Below are 21,563 nucleotides of genomic sequence, written 5' to 3'. Positions count from 1 at the left end.
ATTTTTCTCATGTTTTCCTATGTGGGTATATAGCAATAGCCAGTGATCATAGCTAAAGGGCTGGTTGGCGAATTCTTCTGACATAAGCATCTCTATATAAGCATTTCATACCACTAATCTTTTTAAAGTAATATTGTCATCATTACACAGCTTGATAGGCACCTATCTTTTCCATGAAAATGATTCATGTACATTGATGCAGTCCATAATTTCACCATATATTTTGAGATCTACTTAACAACGTTTCTAAAGAGACAATGTGTTGTTCAGTTTCGATATTTTTGCATTACTTTGATTAAAAATAGCAATCATCAGCATTGTGGCCGTGTTTAGCTTTGAGGATCAATATAATTGAAAAGGTGATGGAAATGATCTCATAGTGGGAGGTTTACCATGAAATAGTGTAAAATGTGTCACCTGCTTACTTTGTATGCTCTGTCCTTCATGCATCACTGAGATGTGTGAATACATTATTACTGAAATTAACATGCATGGTATATAGAGGCCGCAGCCAGTGTTAACTATAGAGAGGGCAGCCGATCCCTAATAATGAAGTATCATTTACTGTTGTGTCTCAACACCCTCCACACGACTATTTCTAGGGTTGATAAGCTGGTTGCTAAGCACGTTGATAAGCTAAGACTTCTTTCTGTCAACAAACTAACAATCTACACATGTAGGGGAATGCGGGTTATCCTTGGACTTCTTTGACTCAGGCCCTTCCTTCGACTATTGGCTGGGGCATTGTCAATCACAGCTTGAATCAGCCCACAAGAGTATTTTAGTCTCAGGGTCTTTCTACTGGCTGTTTGAATCTATTCTCTCTCCTCTTATGGATTGCATGAGGGACTTTTATACATCTGAAATACGTGATCAATCATCACACATTCGATATCTGTTTCTGATAAGCACAGTAACCAATCACACATCTGCCCTGCTGCTGAGCCGCAGCTAACATTGTGATTGCACCTGACTACCCTTCTACTCTGCCACCAGAATGCTCTCAGGTCACTGCTTCCTTACTGTGTACCCGCGGCACTGCTTTAATCCTCACCTGGTGTCTTCTATCCCCTGCCAGTGGGCTACTACTGAGACATCCTAGCAGCTGCTGCCCGCTGCAAAAGAAAATTGTAAATCTAGTGAGTGTGGCTTATAAATCACTATCTGAACCAGACCTGGTGGATTTACCAGTACGTGTTTGTATGAGCTACGAGGGTTAGAAAAGAACATTGGAGTACAAATGGATCCCTCTCAGCAATGCTTTCCCAAAATCCTCACAGTAGAACTTTTGTTTTAAGGAAAGTGTTAAATGGTGTGATTTAATCTTGTTTTTGCTATTTTTTGCATACATTTTTTATTAAAATAATTAATGAGATAATCTGCAACCCACAAACAAATAATTAAATTAACAGAAAAACAAAAGACATGCCAAAAATATCAAACACTCTTTGACCACTTAAGTCAGTTGCTCAGAAAGTTACATTGCCCTAAAGACAAAGAAAGGGAAGGTGGGGGGGGAGGTTAGAGGAGCGAGGAAGGTGAAAACTGTGAGGGGGAAAGTCTTAAAACAGTTATATAGCAGGTAGGAAAGGGGATATAAGGTATCACACTGGGAGAAATTCAAAGATCGATCTTCCTCGGATCGCTTGCAGTCGGCCTCCATTAGTGATGTAGAAAGATTGTCTCTCGAAAGCACTGCAACAAATCCTGACCTGCTTCCACTTGTCCATAAGTTTGTAACAAATAATGCAGTTATGTATATAATGACACAGTGCTCTAGGCAAGGCTAAATACGTTTTTTGGTCAAGCATTCAAGACCTCTTGAATATACTTTAGTATGTACATATATGTGTATGTACATTGTGGGCTCTAGAGATTAGCCCTAGGACTTGTCTGCTTCCACTTTGGGACTTTTTTCTGTTCAACTGCCTCAATTTAACGGTTTAGATAGAAAACGACCAGCAGGTGTCATTAAAATACCAGAATTGCTTTCTGCTGATGTACTTTCTTTCTCTCTGGCAACTGTCTCTATTTAACTTTCTTAATAGAAAACGACCAGCAGAGTTCAGTAAAATACCAGAAACAATTTAGCATTTTCTAGATTCCAGTCCATAGAAATTGTCTTCCACGAGCACCCGTAGACAATAAAAAAAAATTCAAATCTTGTATTTTCAGAGATAAGACACCAAAGACCCTGCTTTTATATCAAAAACAGAGCCTTGGACAATACCATTTCCTGCTGAAGGGCAATATTTCTCTCCATGTGTTCCCATACCAGGCGTGTCATGCAGTTTGGTGCTTACTTTCCCTCGATATTAAAGAACAGTAGATGTTTCAACACCCAGAGAAATGCGCGGCATAGCTAAATGCATATAAGGTCCCAAAGGCGAGACCGATTGCATTGCAAATGCTTGTTCTTTGAGCTATGAGAATGTAGACCAAAAGAGTCTACAAAAGAACTGTTTAAAGCAGATTAATCTATCTTAGTCATCTGTCTTACACAATATGGTAAAACACAACTCTGTTTATCAGAGCTTTGAGGGCTCTTAACAAATGAGTGATTTAAATTATAGCCAATTCCTGGACAATGACACTTGAAGAATTTCTAAAGCTAAATCCCGACATGTTGCCTTGCCTTTCCCATGTTGGCTGGTGTCAGTCAGAAGCTGTGTACTCAGTGCTCAGAGGCCCCAGTCCTTTTATACACCGTGGGTACAAACGCTGAAGTCCGGAAACAATGGACCTCGGTCAAGCCCTGGAAGGGAATGTATAGCTTTCTGTATTGTTGCACTGTAATTGGGGAACAGTCTTCTTTTTTCAGATTCTCTTGTTCTGTTTTTGCTTATTGTGGGTTAAACCTAACTGCTGACACTTTGCGTAGAATACAGGTTTCTGGAAACATTTTGTCAGCTCCTGAGCAAAACAATGTTAAATATTTCTGGAAGCCTAACACATGGAGAACGCTTTCATATTTTGAATGTGTTTATAGAGCTTTAAGGGAAACATTTATTGTTTTGTCATAGAGAGGTTTAATACTTTGTTAGTCTATCCTTAAATCCCTAAATTAAAGGTTTTCATACCAATTTTATTCCCTAACCAAATATGTTAAACTAAAGTAAGAGGATTTGGTTATTCAAGATCCCACAGATATCTTCCACAAATGTTAATATGACACTTTTGAATTCCTAGAAAATATATATGTATACCTCCAATATAGAAACACCAGTCCAGTTTCTAGGCACAAGGGGGCAGATTTATGTTAACTGGCGCATCCCCAGGGATGCGCCAGTTAACGTGCGCCACAGTGCGCCACAGCTCCGCCACCCATGGTGCGCCGCATTTATAATGCGGCGCACCATGGTGCAAAAACGGCACAGATGCGTGACGCATCTGTGCCGGAAATGTGGCGCATTGCTGGAGTTGCGTCGCAAGCGCGACGCAGCTCCAGCAAGGCTTGGCGGTACACCATCTGCACAATGCTGCGTCAAGACCTACGCCTGCTTCAAGCAGGCGCAGGATTTTGATGCAGTATTGCCCTGAAAGTGACTGAGTGAAATCTCATAGATTTCACTCAGCCACTTTCAGGAGGCGTTCCTGCGCAGGAACGCCCCCCCGGCGCAGGAACGCCTCCTTACGGCGCAGTGCTTTACAACGTGACGCATCTCCTAGATGCGTCACGTTGTAAATAGGGTGCATTGTTTGCGCCGCAGTTGCGTCAAATAAAGTGACGCAATTGCGGTGCAAAGAGGCGCACCGGCCTCATAAATCTGCCCCAAGATACTTAAGTCTTTCAGTACTTAATTCGCAGAAGAAGTTCTGGTGTTTAAATCTCTGCTCAGAAGCCAGCGGCTGGCAAAGGCTCACTAAAACCAAGGCTGGTAGTCTGGAATACAACTCACACCTCTTTAATCCACCACCAGACAACCCCTGCCGCTTTATCTCACTCTTACAGTTTCCTTCTTAAGAATATTTTGTGGGTATTTCTCTTCCTCCATCTTTCCATTTTGTGTTTTTTCCCTTTCTTGCTCTTGGGAAATGAATGATGAGGAAACATACGTGGTGGCCCTAAAAAATGAGTGCCCATTGGCACCACCGGCAACCACCAGCTCACAATATGCGCTGAAGTTTTTCCACATTTAACAAGACTGTTTGTGGGGAGTGTAGTGTCTTGTAAATAAAAGAACGCTGGAATTCTTTTGGCGCCCACTGTATACTGTAGGCCTGTGACAAGTGTTTGGAAAAACGAGTTGAAGGCAGGCTTAGAATGTTGAGGTCTGATTTACACTCAGTTGAATTAATATGTGTAAAATTGCTCTCTATGTGTGGTGTGATTATTGGCGAGCACCTGGGGGCTGGCAGGACACTACAGGTATTAAACTTGATCTTTGCTTAAAGGTGGATGTTTAGGAAAACTTAAACAGGGGCTTATTTATTTTTACTTCCAGATCAATGATATCTTGAGTTCCACTTACTCATATGAGTGCAGAGTTTAGCTTAGGCCTAGCTGTCTCCAGCAAGAAATATGAAATTCCCTGGATTTTTTATGAACACTGAATCATGAATCGCTAGGTTAGTTTCTCTGCAAGGTTTTCAGAAATAGTATAAATACAGTGTTTTCAACTCTCTGGACTAGAGGGGCAAACCTTCAATGCAGAAAGATTACCGGTTTGCTCCACTGCCAAGGCTATTGATTTATGTTGGGCCCGCCTAGAAATAACATGGCTTTGCAGGCCCTAAGCAGCCTGCCCATTCAGGAATCCTCTGTAAAGGTAATAGTTGAGGCACCACATTCTATGGGATATTTGAGTCCCATTTGAAATGTGTGTGCACACTTTCCTGATGCAATGAATCTGATCAGAATATTGTTGAGGAAAGGGTAATAGGATGATTGTGATGTACTACCTCAGTGGCCAACACTGCTCGAGAAGAGAAAAGGAGCAGGAGCGTACTGAGGAGGAGAATGACCTGATGAGGAGGAAGACATTCCACCATGCAGAAAATCTCCATAAAGTCCACTTAACTAGGCAGCATTTTCTCCCAGAATCAATTCTGAAGATTGCTAGTCTACAGCTATTAGCTAAGCAGCTATGAATGCTTGTTTTGTCTATGCATTACTCACCTCCACACAACCTCACCTAACAGATGCCTCTGTATAATCTCCTACTCACGCCTCCCATGAAGGTGCTATGTTGAGAGATAAGCAATAGGGGTGGCTGTTATATTTGGGGTTGTGTTGTGGTGCCATCACATAAATGGAAGGAAAATGTGTGATTTCAGGCAAATATTGAGGATTGCAGAACATTGTGAGTAAGAAAACCTTGTGGGATCCATCCAAGGCACACCACCCTGGACTCCCCTGCTTCATAGGTTTGCATGGGTGGTGCAACAGCACTGCTCCAAATACAGAAGCTACTCTATTCCTTATCCCCAATGCCGGAAACAACAACATCACCCCTTCACAAGACCTCTGCAACTCCCTCGCCTCCTACTTCCACAACAAGGTCGCGGACATACACAACAGCTTCAGCACTCAACCGACGCACGCCACGACTGAACCACCGCCCCCCACCACCACCCTCCGCGCCTGGACCCCGATCAGCACCGAAGACACCGTCCGCACGATGAACTCCATCCACTCCGGATCTCCGACCGACCCCTGCCCTCACCACGTCTTCAACAAGGCCGACGCTGTCATCGCACCCCACCTGCGGAATATCATCAACACCTCCTTCGACACCGCTACCTTCCCGGAGAGGTGGAAGCACGCCGAACTCAGCGCTCTACTAAAGAAGCCATCAGCCGACCCCACCGACCTCAAGAACTACCGCCCCATCTCGCTTCTCCCGTTTCCTGCAAAAGTCATCAAGAAGACCGTCAACAAGCAGCTGGCCGCCTTCCTCGAGACGAACGGATCCCTCGACCTCTCGTAGTCTGGCTTCCGGGCCAACCACAGCACCGAGACCGCCCTGATCGCAGCCACCGATGACATCCGAGCCCTGCTCGACAACGGAGAAACAGCGGCCCTCATCCTCCTAGACCTCTCCGCGGCCTTCGACACTGTCTGCCGTCGTACCCTAGTGCAGCGCCTCAGCAACGTCGGAATCCAGGAGAAGGCACTGGAATGGATCATCTCGTTCCTCACCGGAAGGACACAGAGAGTCCGCCTCCCCCCGTTCAGATCAGAAGCCACCGAAGTCATCTGCGGCGTTCCTCAAGGCTCCTCGCTCAGCCCAACCCTCTTCAATGTCTACATGAGCCCCCTCGCAGCCATCGCACCCCAACACAACCTCAACATCATCTCCTACGCCGACGACACCCAGCTGATCCTCTCCCTCACCAACGACCCCGCCACCGCCAGAGCCAACCTACACAAAGGGATGACAGACGTAGCCAAGTGGATGATGAACAGCCGCCTGAAACTGAACTCGGACAAGACGGTAGTCCTCATCCTGGGATCTTCACCCTCCGCCTGGGACGACTCCTGTCGGCCCCCCGCCCTGGGCAGCGCACCCAAACCAACAGACCACGCACGCAACTTGGGCTTCATCCTGGACTCCTCCCTCTCCATGACCAGACAAGTCAACGCCGTCTCCTCGTCGTGCTTCAACATCCTGTGCATGCTACGTAAGATCTTCCGGTGGATCCCCACCGAGACCAGGAAGACGGTCACCCAGGCCCTCGTCACCAGCCGTCTGGACTACGGCAACTCCCTCTACGCCGGAACCACCGCCAAACTCCAGAAGAGACTCCAGCGGATTCAGAACGCCTCAGCACGACTCATCCTGGACATCCCCCGTCGCAGCCACATCTCCGGACACCTGAGAGATCTGCACTGGCTCCCGGTCAACAAGAGAATCACCTTCCGTCTCCTCACCCACGCACACAAAGCCCTACACAACCAAGGCCCAGGATACCTCAACAGCCGCCTCAACTTCTACGCTCCCACACGCCAGCTTCGATCGACCGGCCACGCCCTCGCCGCCATCCCCCGCATCCGAAGAGCCACCACAGAGGAAGATCCTTCTCCTACCTGGCCGCCAAGACTTGGAACTCCCTCCCGACACACCTCCGCCTGACCCAGGACCACCTTGCCTTCAGGAAGCAGCTCAAGACCTGGCTGTTCGAGCAGTAGCGGACCCCCCCCTCCCCTAGCGCCTTGAGACCCTTCGGGTGAATAGTGCGCTATTTAAATGCTTTGATTGATTTATTGATTGATTGATCTCTCAACGTAGCACTTTAGAGCCATGACACAAACAGCAAAAAAAGGGTACGTTTTAAATGGAAAAATGTGATGTATACTTGTTGTGTTTTGGCCCATTCCCTGCCTCTGCAATTGTCCTTCTCAAGGCTTACCCATAAAAGTGAGGTACCAATATTGGAGACTTGGGGGAATGCTGAGTTGAAGGAAGTTTGTGGCTCCCTGCATATTCCAGAGATTTCCATCACAGAAATATGAGGAAAATTTGTCATTTTAGCCATAGCTAGAGGTTTGCAAGGGATTTTGGGTGAAAACACATGGGGAGAGCCATGCAAGTCACCCCTGCTTGGACACCCCTTGGTATGTAGAATTAAAACATGTACAGGTTTGCTTAGTTGACCTAGGTGCAGGCTGAGCTAGGGTCCAAAATCTACAGCTACCCACAGTGAAAACTTAGGTCGGTTTTCAGAGGATAAATGTGATGCATCCATGTTGTATCCTGACTCATTTTCGGTGCCGGGTACTAGGCCTATCCAAACAAGTGCTGTGCCATTTCTATCAGGATACTTGGGGAAATGCCAGGTGGAAGGAGTTTGAGGCTCCCTACAGATTCCAGAACTTACATAATAGAAATGTGAGGAAAATGTGTGTTTTTAGTCAAAGTTTGAGGATTGCGAGGAATTCTGATTAAAAAACACCTGGTAAGAGCCCCCGGTCTCCGACGTATCTGATTAAAAAAAATACACATGTTTGCTAATTTGAGAACCCACTGCTTTTTGTCCCCATTTTGACTACTAGATACTGGTTTTCTGGCTCTGATTGTGCCATGGGCTCTGCTAACCAGACCCAGGGCCTGTGATCTGATTAAAGGTACATGTTATAATTACAATTGGTACCGACAACCTAAACTGTTGGTTTAGAGGACTAGTAGATTTAATGCTTCTAAGTGTGGACTACTGTGTTGCCTGCTGTTATTTGAAAGAAATGCCTGCTTTGCAAGCTGCATTTAAAATTAAATGATACACAAATTCGACTTTGGAAATAATTGTACTTCTAAAGTCTTAAACGTCATACTTATACGTCACCCCTAAGGTCTCCCTTGAGGGCTCCATCAGTAGGGTGCATTGTAACTATAAGCAGGTACATTTTAAAAGATGTTTTATATGCCCTGATGAGGGAAAAATTGCCAATTTAATGTGCGCCATTATAGCACAATGGAAACATAGGCTAACATGGGAATACTTTAATGTACTTCAACTATTGATAGGATTGCTCTCTGAAAGCAACAGATTAAAAGAGCTCCACCTGCTCCATCTAGACCAAAGCAAACTTAGCTAGACAGCATTCAGCTGACTTTTATCAGGCCAGATGCATTGTGGGCCTTGTAGTCCCAACTTCCCAAGGAGCAACTCAGAGATTCAGGAACCTTGAGTTGGTGTAGTGGGCCCTAAAAGACCCAAAAGAAATGTCTAGATAAAAAACACTGCTCTGCTGGACCCGTGGACTGCACAAGAGAGAACTGCACTCATAAGGACTACACCTGCGGCACTCACAAGGCTTCACAACATAAGGACTTGCTTGTCTTAAAGGATAATGAGGAACTCCCTGATCAGCAACAGATAGGAACGTGCCTGAAGGACTACCTGCAACATAAGAAATGAGGACAACTTCAGCTGACAAGCTTCACCTGGATTTTAGTTGGATTGACAAGGTGCTTTGTGGGAGTTGTTGTCCCAGACCTCTAGAAGCAAACCAGAGCTTCTGAACCCTTAGCTTGTACTGTGGACCACTTTTCTGGATCAAGAAAAATTTCGGGAACAAAGTGTAAAAGTGTAACATCGTAGGTGTCCTGAACTCGTGACTTTGTCACGGTCCAGCGTGACCTTTTTTAACCCTTTGAGCGCTATTTGTTTCTAAGCACTTTGTTTTCTATTAACCTTTAAAGAATCATATCTCTGGTTCTCTAATTTGGATTTATTTTGTTTTGGTGTCATTTTAATCATAGAAATATTCCCTATTTACATAAATTGATGCTGGATTGTTATTGTGTTTTGTGTCTTACCAGTCTCCTAAGTACAGCCTGCCTTTTCGCAGCCAACTACCAAGTGTTGAGTAAGAGAATAATTTATTGGGACCTTGACTGGACCTTATATTGTGATTGTGGCCTTAGCACAAGTGGTGGGCAGGGGCGGTTCCTTCCTTAGGGTGTTAGGGCATCTACCCCCCTGATATTTGTGCCCCCTGGTCCTAAATTAATTTAAGTAGACTATAAAAAGGGGTTATTTAGCCCGCAGCAGTGAGCTATTAGCCACGGGCCAGTTTCTTAACCCTTTCGTGCTGAAGGGCTGGGGGGTGAGGCTTCAGAATATGATTGACATTACAGCAGAGCAGAGCAGACAGTGCTCTGCTCAGGGACAACAAGTTAACAACGAAGTGTGCATGTCATTTGTACTGGTGCCTTTTCCTGGCCAGCACAACAAGCTCATTCTGAAGGAGTCACACCTACAGTTTGTAGAGCCTGGGGGATCTAAGCCGCGATCCTCTGGTCTCCAAATGAGCGGAAAATTGGCCTGCCCAGGCCAACACCTGGTGCTGCTCACATGCTGTATTGACAACAAGGGAGCAGTGTCTATACTGACCAACCACTGTATAGTTTTATTGTGAAGCCATGCTGTGATTGGCCATTCTACCCATGCTGCTCAGCCTCTCTCTCTCTCCCCTCTTCAGGCGCCTTGCTAGTAACGGCATTGCACACAAGGGAACATGGAGCGAGAGACTCAAGAGGAGATGTTGACAAGACTACACCTTAGCACCCCGTGGTCTTATCCTCTGATGTGAGCTGCTCCTCCCCAGGAATAGGCCTCGCACAGTCACAACCAATGCATTCATCGTCATTATCATCATCATCATCATCGTCAATTGAATTAAATTGCCCTGCTCTCTCTCTGACTCTGAGGAGCTTGGCTAAGTGCTGACAGTGTCTGGTGAGTACCAATAAAGTTAAATACTGGTGGCTCATGTAATTATACATTTATTACGAAAGCTGCGATGCCTCTCCTGAACTGGGCATCGCACAATTGCAAGCAATTTAATGAAATGCCCCTGCTGAAACAGTGTCTGGCCAGCGAGTACATACAAAATTAAATACTGGTGGTGGTGTAATTATTAATTTGTTACATAATATTAATAGTTTAAAAAGTTACTGTAGCTCTGCTATGGTTATATAATATTGCCCTTGTGCACTCCCTAAGTAAATCCGTGCCTGTGTGTTGTAAGAGTAAGAGGTTTCACTGGTAAGTTGGAGGGTTGGGGTTGTTTTTGTGGCCATGGCGGCCTGTATTGTCACTGGGGGACGTTTTGGAGCAGTGCTGCAATATCGTCCCCCTGTATCAAAAGCAGGAGCTGTTCTTTTTTTACTAGCATCCCCAACACCCCACTCCCCCTCTCAGGACCAGTCGAGCAGCAATCTGCCACGGCTGGTTGCTGTTCCCAGTCCGGCCCGGCCTACAAACCGGACACTTGTTCAACCACCTGTTTAAGATCATCTACAAGTGAGATTGCTTTCTTTTTGCCAGTTTTGTTTACTCCCTGTTATCACCGCAATGGCAGCCTACACGTGGTGACGGAAAACCCATACATGAACGTTTCAGCTCTTTTAATGTACATAGGGCATGCCGGGCATCGTCATGGGAATCTTTTTTGTCATAATATACATTGTCCGCCTTTTAAACTATCCTGATACCATGCCATGCCTCCACACTAACAGGCAGATCCCACATATTGCAGCCATTGGACAGACAGCCAGGGCATTCTTTTAAAGAGGTATACAATAAAGGGACCTTAACAAATGGTTCACTAACCACTTTCTTTCCGTTCTCTGTCCAGATAATCGTTTTGAAATTCTATCACAACAAGCCCTGGAGGTGAACACTTCTTTACTGCTCTTGTATTTGGAAGCAAACAGGAAACAAATCACCTTTTGAAAACGTACTACTAAAAGGAAGCATCTTATCTTGAATGTGGTCCACACAGTCAAAACTTTGCTGCAGGGAGGAGTGCCAAGTTATTTATCTGAAACAATCAGAGCATTTCCAGCCTCAACCCCCCAGACCTTGCACCTCTCCTACTCCCTACCCCTCCACCCCTCCACCCACCCTTGCACCCCACAAGGTCCCTACCCCTTCAGCCTGCTATGTCTGTCTGTAGCCACTAGTCACCAATGGTTCAGGCTGTTGCTTCCCTCCAACCCCCTCATACTTTGTACCCCAGCCTGTCTCACACATGATGATGATTTTGCTGGCTCAGCTTGTATGTCCTGTCAGGGTGCTCAAAGCCTGCAGCATCGAACGGTAGAGGAGAGTGGGTGGATACAACTTCACCAGAGGGAAAACTTGGTTATGGAGACCATAGACTGAATAGAGAAAGAGAGAAGGTGAAGAGAGGATAGGATGAGAGATGGGAAACAGGGAAAGAGGGAGACGAAAGGTAAACAAGCATTTGCAATGCAATAGGTCTCGCGTTTACAAGTGTTTGAGCTATTGGCAATGCAATAGCCTAAACTCTTGCAAGTGTGAGACCTATGGCATTCGAATATTTGTTTGTTTACTAGTGCACATTCATGGAGTTTGTGCCCATTTCTTTAGACAAGCTGCGTCTAAAGAAAGGGGCGTGGTGGTGACATTAAAGTGAAACCGCGGCATGGGACGCATTGACAAAAAATATCATCTGATTGTCAAGTTGGACAAACCCATGTTTTTTTTATGTAAAAGCACCCATGCCTGCGCTTTCACTTTAATAGTGCCCGCCCACCTTTCTTTGTGCGCGCCTGTCTAAAGAAAGGGGCACAGCCTCCATGAATGTCAAAGCACCATATGGGTGCTAGTAAAAACACAAATAAATAAATAAATAAGCATGGCTGCTATACTTAACCCCTCCCCTGCTGATGACGGAACCGCTCCGTCATCAGCTACAGTTGAGCTGTGCTGATGACGGAGCGGTTCCGTCATGGCCCAGCCGCCGTGCCTGCGCGGCGCTGATTTCGCGCCTGCGCGGGCGTTCTAATGAGCGGGGCGGGTCATGACGGAACCGCTCCGTCACCAGCATAGCTCAACCGCGGCTGGTGACGGAGCGGTTCTGTCACCAGCATGCGGCCGCCGCGTGGCCGCCCCGCCCCTTTAGCGCTGCGGCGGAATAGCCGCCGCAGCGAAGGGGTTAAAGCAGACCGCGCTGCTAAAATAAATAAATAAAGAAGCACCACCACTCTAGTTTAAGTGGACCGCCATTAGTAAATAAAATAAAAGCTGGTGGCGTGCTGCGACATAGTAGGTGAAAAAGGGGCAAATCATTAAACAATATAGTGCTCACAGCCAAGATAATGTGTAGCAAAAACAATATCTCAACAGGTGTTATTTGATAGACTAGTAAATAAACATGCACACATAGTTGCAAAAGGAACAAGCGGGGAGACTCAGAAATGAAAACAGTAGTATCAGCACTGTTAACAGTAAATGTGAGAGTAACTAGAATAACTTTGTGGACATTAGTGCTTGTGACACACCGGGTGGACAGATGGCGCAAGTGATAAGTGATATACCGATGGTGATCATTAGTGATAGTATTAACAAAGTACTTATGGCTCACAGGAAATTATTTACAAGAGTTTTCAGTGGGTGTAACATTTTTTGTGAACAAGAGTGTAGAGCCAAAAGTTGCGCTGAAAAGTTAACGGCGTTTCGACCTGCCACAATTTAGGGTCATCTTCAGGACAGTGTAAATGGAAACTGGATGGAAGTATTACGTGATTACAGGGTATGATCCAGCAAGTCCATGGGTCCAGATGTAGGCCCAACTGGGAGGGTACAGTAATGGGTGCACTAGGCTGTCAGGGTACTGTGAAACAATGGTGACTCACCATCCCGAGGTTATAGAAGGATCGGTGTCACCATGCGGTTGTTAGATTAATCCAATCATCGGAGTCAGGGATAATCATCCAACGGCGCAAGGTAATACATCTTAGATCCAATTGGTAGTCTGAGGCCGGCGTTGATGGGAAACATCCAGGAACTTGGGGTATAGATAGGTCGAATAATGAATGTCAACAGAGGTCCGGGGAAAGATCCTTTGGGGGTCATCAGTCGCAGGGCCGTTTCTACCATTAGGCAACACTAGGCGGCTGCCTAGGGCGGCAAAATGGCTAGGGCGGCAAAATAAGTATTTACTTTCTTTGCCTTGAAGCTGCCCCTGTGCGCGCACGAAGATGGAGACTTCTGCAAAGCACAAATTATTAAAAGCCAATCCCCGGGAGAAAGATTGTAATGAAAAATGTAGTGCTCTCTTCAAAGCAGTGGACAATTTTGCTTTCTGTGTCCTCGACTCTGCGGTGTTGGTGGTGGGAAGTGGGCGGGGGAACTGACTGTGCTGCACAGAACTTTAAGTGCAGTGAAAGGCTTGTTTACTTTTACGCACAAAGAAAATCAGCGCCTCTCTTTGAAGTACTTCAAAATTTGCACCATAAGTAATACGTGTCCGCCTACATGTGCATCATGTGCAGTTAAGCATAGCAATTATGATGTAATTATAAAGCGCCTACAGCCAAGGACCTGCAGCTTAGAAGCGCACTGGCTCATGGGTTTTTATTTTGATTCCCACAGCTACGTGTTGCATAAGTTAGCTGCCCAGAACAGCTTATAGTCTGAATAGGCCCTAAATGATCCATTGCTAGTACATTCAAGCTATGCATGCACCCTAGCAGCTGGTGTGGAACCTACTGGACTACCCTTAGCTGGTGGGTTGGTAGAAGGCTAGAACTATCAGGGTTCTCCTATTTTGTCATTTTTTATGCATAGCAAATGATTTGTATTTTGTCAAGCTTTACTTTTCGCTTGAGGCCGCACTAATGGAACAATTCTAATCAGGAAAATGACTTCTAGCATAAATAAAATGGAGGCGGGGAATCCTTTATATTTGCCCTCTCAACTAAACACGCATTTTCAAAGCCAATAGGTTTCACCTGCGCGAGAGCTATTGGCTATGCCAGTGTCTTTTAGCCATGTTGTACAGCAGCGTGGAATGGAGAGGAGGGGCATAGAGTGGTGTGGCATGGAGTTCAGTAGAGTGGAATGACATGGAGTAGAGTGATGTAGAATGGTGTGGCATGGAGTAAAGTCGCGTGGTGTGGTATAGAATTGAAATGAGTGAAATGCGTTAGACTAGAGTGGTGTGGGGTGGAGCAGAATATAGTGAGTGGAGGGACGTGGCGTAGAGCATAGTGGAGTGTCATAAAGTAGAGTGGGGTAGAGTAGGGCGTTGTAGTGCGGTTCAGGATAAACTAGAGTGGCACTGACGTAGAGTGCAGTGTTGTGGCATAGAGTGCAATGGCTTTAGAAAACACCATTGAAGTTAGAAGAGAGAAATTTTAAAACGAAATAAAATATCATGAACAGTGCTTATTTAGGTATTTAATGTTTGATGTGTTATATTGCTTAATGTTGAATAAAAGGTATTTTATATCTAATGCATTCATTCTTCTGCCCTGGATGACAAGGGGAGAGAGTGATGGTAGTAAAAGGGAGGGGTTGGCATTTTTCAATTCTCGCCTAGGGAGGCAAAACACCTAGAAACGGCCCTGGTCAGTCGTGATCAGTTCAGGTCCGGATCACAGCCAAGATAAAGAAGACCTTGTAACAAGACAAGTAAAAGGTCCAGTTGTTATGGGAGGTAACAAATGCAGACAAGGGGTTACCAAAGAGGGACTAACAAGCCTAATATTTAATCAGAAGCCAGTGTTTACCGAGGACAATGACACAAGCCAATTAAAAATATGAGAGAAGAGTGGGCAAAGCTTCTAGTTGATACTCCAATACAGCATGCCTCGCAGCAGCGAATGCGCTAACCAGGCTCAACCTAAAAAGGACCAGGGTAAAGGAATGATGAGTGAGTGGAGACTGGAAGAAAAGAGGGTGAGAGTAGAGGCTAAGAATGGAAGGGCACAGCGAAAATGAGGAGGATTGGGGAGGGATAAAAGAGAGCAACCAATTAAAAAGGAGAGGGGAATAAAGGACAAAAAGAGGAAGAAGCAATATGAGAGAGAAAAATGAAAGGATAGGAGAGTGCGAGAAGGGTGGGGAAACAATACAAAATAGGCTGCAAAGGGATTTAGAAGTGGATGAGAAAGGGAAGAAGGAAGGGAGGGGAGACAGAGTGAGGAGAGAATAGAACAGGGAGGGAAAGGGAGAAAAAGATTTTTAAAAAAGAAAGAAAGATAAAAGACAGCAAGCATAGCAAGGAGAGAGGAGTGGCGAGAGAAGGAGGAAAAAGACATTCAGAGAAGGAGCAAGAGTAAAGTTGAGGAACTGAAAGAGCAGAAGGAGAGACACCATACAGATAAAAGGAGAAAAGGGAGGGGTTACCACGAAGAGGTGAAGGGGTAGCAATTGAAGAGAGTGAGAGAGGAGGTTGAGAGGTGAGGAAATGAAAGAGAGAGAGTCAAGACACTGCGGAAAAAGAAGGGAGGGCGATGCGAGAGAAAATGGAGGTATGCAGACAAGGGAGAGTTAATAGAAAAGAGAGTGGCAACATGGAGCATAAAGAGAGAGAAGAAAAGACAGAAGAGAATGGAGGAGTCAAACTGGGAGGGAAAAATTAGAGGTCAACAGGGCGAGTAGGGAGCTGAGGAAAGGGGCGAGATAAGGGCAATAAAGCAAGCCATTGGATGGAGAAAGAATTGGAACTGATGTTGCAACATCTGTAGGTATGTAAAGCTTGACAACACTTGTCAACCCATAAATCATGCAAAAAAAGTCATACTGAAGTCAGTGAACAGGGATACTGCTGCAACTCTTGAATACGTCATGGCCCAACTCTGTTTTAAATATATCCCTACTATTTCGGCTCCCACTAGAGTCAGGCCAAACTGCCCTTCCCTTCCTTACATTTCCAGGCTCACCCAACTCTATCTGCCACTGTGCCACATGCTGCTACTGAGCAATTCGCATATGACAAGGCGTCTGGAAGCTGAGACTGCAGACGACAGCCAACGCCACGGCAGCGGTTAGAGGCCAAGTAAATGGGGAATGCAGTGGCGGGCACTATGCAAATAACATGTGCCTTGAGGCAAGTCCCTTTCACCACATCACGTGTTCAGTCGCATGGCCTCATCATCCGTTTGCCTTCCCTGTCTCACTCACTGACTCCAATTCGGCTGAAGCAGTCACCTATGGAAGTTGCTCTAGTATTCACTCGGTGAGTAATTAGACGCCCCAGCTGGCAGCCCTGCAGACGACAGCCAACGCCACAGCAGCGGTTAGAGGCCAAGTAAATGGGGAATACAGTGGCAGGCACTATGCAAATAACATGTGCCTTGAGGCAAGTCGTCTTTTGTCGCTGGGTGATCTTTAGTCCCCAGCAGTGAATTGCCTTTGTAAAGAAGTTGGGGGTTGACTTAGCTGCAGCGTTGAATTGGTAACGGGGGAATTCAGGCAATGCCCGAAGGGTCGGGGTGCGAATCCCACCTGAGGGCTGCTTTTGCGCAGCTTGGGGGCTGATTTGGGCGGTGTTTCTGTTGTTCGACTATACCGCCTGTAGTGTCCTTGTGCATAAAGAGACACGGACACAGGGTGTTATGTGGGAGCTTCTTTATTTCACGTCCTTCGTCCTCATGGGTCATCGGCAAACTGCCGTCCCCAGCCCTTGGCTCCTCCCTATCCGCCCGCCCTCGTTCTCCCTCGGGCAGGTCCTAGTGTCCAGTGTATGTGCATCCATCATTACACCGCCAGCGGCCCAGTGGGTGTCTAAGTAGCCTTTCTGGAGGGAGATGGGCGCTCATTACCTCCCGTATAGCAGCAACAGGTAGAGGTGTCACCCCTTTTCTCTCGCTGGGTCTCCCATTAATGTAGGCATACTGAGCGGGGCAGGGGGCCTGTGCAGAAGTGGCCTCACTTGTTTTCAGGGGTTTTTCACTAGTGTAAACTGATGCGTGCATATTCCACCCTCCCCCCCTCCCTTTTTATGTAAAATTACGCTGAAGCAGTGATTTGAGGGAAGGCATTATGCAAATGTGGGTCGATTTTTTTATGCGTGCCCCGGTCGATTTTTAATCCCAATCCAACCCTGCTTAGCTGGGGTGGTAGTCTCCACCTTTTGTCTAGCTTCTGAATGCTAAATGTTTTAAGAGCGAGACAATGTACTTTTCCAGGCAGGCAGACCAATAGAACACATGGTTTTCATTTTCTCACGTCATCTACAAATTGTTTAAATATTCACCATAAGCATATTCTGCTCTACGCTGGCCGGCTGCTGGTGGATCTGTGCCTCATATGGGCATTCATTGAAAACCAGACCACTGCACAATGCACATCAATACTTTTTTTCATGTGAAGGGCGTGCTGTTTGCAGAGAGCCTCACTGGCCTGACACCTTATGTGTATTGTACAAATGTAAGTTTCACAATGGACTCGGCTGTGACTGTGTCATGTCTGTGCATCAAAGCAAGGATTTCATCCTCCAGGCCAGCATAGCCCATAGGAATCAATGGCAATTACCGAATCGGTAAATACCGTTCGGTAATTATCGAATATTACCGATTCGGTAATTGTTAAAGAATTATTACCTACATGGCATTTACCGAATTGTAAATACCGAATTGGTAAAATTCGGTATTTACGATTCGGTAAATGCCATTTACCTACATATGGCCCTATGCGTTGTAAAAGTTTGCGTTGTAATACTTACGTTGTAAAAGCATGCGTGGTAAAAGCATGTGTTGTAATGTCATACATCCAAATATTCTACCGCAATTTATAAGATGATCTCCCCCTAGGTGCATGGCATTTAGAAATGGATGCTCATACAATTGTTTCTTTAGTAAAATCCTTACCCTGTATGGGTTAATAAAACCAACCAATTCTCCTAGACAAGATTTAAATTCATTTGTTATAAAATTTTAAAATATTATTCTTGACTTATTATGAATCTCTGTACTACCTTTATGAACTTCCCTAGAGCAATTGCAATGTCGATACTAGGCAATTCTGTAATGAGCTCAATCGCTTGCACCCAAGTTCTGATACCATATTTTACAAATATAGGGAGCAGCCAAAGTTTACACAGATCTAAGATATTTATACAGTCCAATAGAATGTGCACTGAATCCCCTTTTGTACCCAGCCTACATTTACAACACCCATTAGAATCCAGAATTTTGGTTTTAATTTCTTTATTTATTAGCCATGGGATAATCCCAATGCGCAACCTTAGGATCTCTTGTCTAAACCACGGGTTTGGTAGGGTAGCCAGGTAACGGAACCAGTTTTCCTTTGCCCATGAATTCATCATGAACTCTACTGATGTTAGAACTGCACCCGTGCCCCCTAGCTTGAGTTTATTTATTTATTTTATTTATTTATTTAAACTTATAATGCGCACAGCTACCCGCAGTGGGTTTCCCGGCGCTCAGGGATAGACTGAAGAAGAACAACTTGTATGCTGATTTTACTAAGGAGAGGCTACAAATTACTGTTGAAAGAGCCAAGTTTTAAGTCTCTTGGGTAGGTCCCATGTCCTTGGGCCAATGGTGGGGGCTCCAGAGGTCCTTATCCCTGCCTAGTATCACAACCTCGGTCTTATCGCCGTTAAGTTTCAGGAAATTGCTCTCCATCCACTTAGAGACACAAATCAAACCTTCCTTCAAAGCAGAGGTGTCATTACTTTTTTCATTGGAAAGAGAGAAAATGGCTTGTGTATCATCGGCGTAAGAGTACAAAATAAGGCCGGCTTTCTCCACAATAGTAGCCAAAGGTCTTATATAGATATTAAATAATAAGGGGCTGAGTATCGACCCTTGGGGAACGCCATGGTCCGATGGACAAATTACAGAGGAGGCAGATGCAGAGAAAACGTGAAAAGTGCGGTCTCTTAAAAAGGAGGCTATCCAAGCAAGGGCAGCACCCTCTACACCCAGGGACCAAAGAGTCGCAAGAAGAATGCAGTGAGACACAGTGTCGAAAGCCGCGCTCAGGTCGAGAAGAATGAGGGCGGATGTTTCTCCGCAGTCGACACTGTGTCGCAGACTCTCGGTGACTCCTAAAAGTGTGGTTTCAGTCGAATGGTGCGCTGTAAAGCCTGACTGAGATGGATGCAAAAATCCCGAGCTCTCCACAAGATTGGTTAATTGTGAGTTGATATGCCTTTCCAAAATTTTTGATAGAATGGGCAGCAATGAAATAGGTCTGAAATTCAGCAAGTTGAAGTGGGCCAACAGTGCCAGCATGGCCCCCAACCCTCCAGATACAAAGCTCACCTTGGGTTTGCCCACAGTTGACTCACTGTTGCTGTTGCTGGCTGCAGCCCCTTTGTAAATGCCCCCTCTGCCCCAGTGTTTCCAGTTATGAAAACCCAAAGCTTCTCTGCTCCTGGCTGCCCTGGCCCAAGAGAAGAAGACCAAAGTTGTCCCCATGTTTCCAAGCATCATGAGATCTGAGACCCCTTGTTAGTTCAACCTAACTGGTATCCCAGTCTCAGCTTGCAGCCTCTTTGCAACCAGACCTTTCCCCATTAAAGTGAATAGGACACGCGATGTTGAAACATATCTTGTACCCAGATGTCTCGGAGACTTCAAAGGCAACCTGTTGATGTGGTTTTGGACCCTGCCCCATACTCACCTTAAGTCCAGGAGATTTGTCTCGTAAGTCGCTGTGAAGTGCCAGAATGCAGTGCATGGTTTCCTCATAGGATAGCATTAGGAATCCGACACTAAAGGGCACCTCTGAACCCAGCCTCACCAGTGTCGCCCGAGGTGACCTGTTGGTGCTATCTTGGAGCTTGACGCATACTTTTTGTTTTTTTGTTTTCCAAAACCTTTTTTGAAAAGGAAATCACAATATGTTACAATTTGTCATTGCAGCAGTAATGCAGACACAGTTACACTTACATTTACATTACACATTGGAAAATGAAGATGGGCCAAACTAATCACAATACACAGCCCATCCCTGACAGGTGATAATTAAGGCACAATTGGGAAGCACAAATAAACCGATTCGGTGAGGGGGTGCTATCTGCTATCTGCTGCACTATATCTGGCGTTTGGCGTGTCGATGATGGGGGAGTCCATTGGTGACCCGTCTGGGGTAGCCAAACTTTGCAGGTAAGAAATGAGAGGGGCCCATATGTCTTGGGGTCTGCTGGCTGGTGGCATCAAATCCCAGAATTCACCAAGCAGTGTCTGGCAATGAGCTGCTTCACCTAACCAATTCTTAACCATGGGTGCCATTCTGCGCGCCCAGTCAATGGACAGCCTGCGCTTTGCAAGCACTAGAAGCATTTCGGTGACTTTGCGGTTGGCGTCAGATATTTGTTTTACATAACCTAGGAGGCACACCAGGGGATGGGGAGTGATATATTCAAGTGTGATGGCATTAATGGCTGCGCACACCACTTGCCAGAAGGTGTAAACCATGGGGCACAGCCAGGCCAGGTGGACAAAGTAGGCCCATCTTATGTAGTGATATAAGCGAGCGGTAGAGTTTATGCAAATATTTAAAATGTACTAGCCGCAGGCAATAGTTGGGGGAGAGGCGCTTGGTCTGGTTACAGCAATAGTGGCAGTGCTCCAGAGGGAGGTCCCTGTCCAAGTATACACTTCACGTAGTACGGGCGAGCTCTGTGCTGGTGGAAGAGGCGGCAAGTGAGAGGGTATACAGTCTAGTGACCAGCTTGCACGGGGAGCTGGAGGAATGGACCAATTTGAGGGCGCCATTGGCTTGTGGAGCCCGGGGAAATGCAGGGTTATCTTTTCCGTAAATCGCTCTAATCCATTGGAGCAGCATTTTCGTGAATGGTGAAAAACGTATTTTCAGGATATACGTCTGCTATAGTGTACAGTCCTAAGAGGGCTGCGTGGTGGGCCATGCCTGCTGTCTGCAGTGGGGCGAATACTAAATTGCTGGCAAGGTTCATGGAGGGGGCATACAGTGTGCAGCGCCTGTGTGTTTGCGCAGCCCATCCCAAGCCCAACACAGGCATTCAACTGTATCGATCTCACCGGACGGGGGACTAGGCGGGAGAAATAGCACTGTCCGAAGTGGCCATGGGGCAGCAAGGTCTGCCTCAACCGCCACATAGGGCTGAAAAGGCGTGGGATGGAGCCAAAAATGGAAGAAAGTGGCTTGAGCGCACAGCTTGAAATCTGGGGCACCCATTCCGCCTCAGACCAATGGTAGTGTAAAAATGTCATAAACGATTCTAGGTTGCCACCATGCCGAGAATAGAGTTATGATGTTGGTGCGTAAATTGTGGAAGAAATGTGACGTGAGAGGGACGGAGATATTTAGAAAGGGATACAAGAATTTGGAGGGCACCACCATCTTGG

General features: G+C 45.9%; 1 protein-coding gene across 1 annotated transcript in view; it reads right to left on the bottom strand.

Moving 5' to 3' along the window:
• Positions 1-19,911, bottom strand: part of LOC147730538 (gamma-crystallin-1-like) — a 37,506-nt gene extending 17,595 nt beyond the window's left edge. The window contains exon 1 of the mRNA XM_086954082.1: positions 19,855-19,911. Within this exon, the coding sequence (XP_086810208.1) occupies positions 19,855-19,911 (57 nt within the window). The remainder of the gene's footprint in view (positions 1-19,854) is intronic.
• Between the last annotated feature and the right edge of the window lie 1,652 nt (positions 19,912-21,563).

The sequence above is a fragment of the Lissotriton vulgaris genome, chromosome 2_1, assembly GCF_964263255.1.
Source record: "Lissotriton vulgaris chromosome 2_1, aLisVul1.2, whole genome shotgun sequence".
Taxonomy (NCBI): Eukaryota; Metazoa; Chordata; class Amphibia; order Caudata; family Salamandridae; genus Lissotriton; species Lissotriton vulgaris.
Note: the sequence above shows the minus strand (reverse complement) of the source record. Positions and strands in the feature narration are given on the sequence as shown.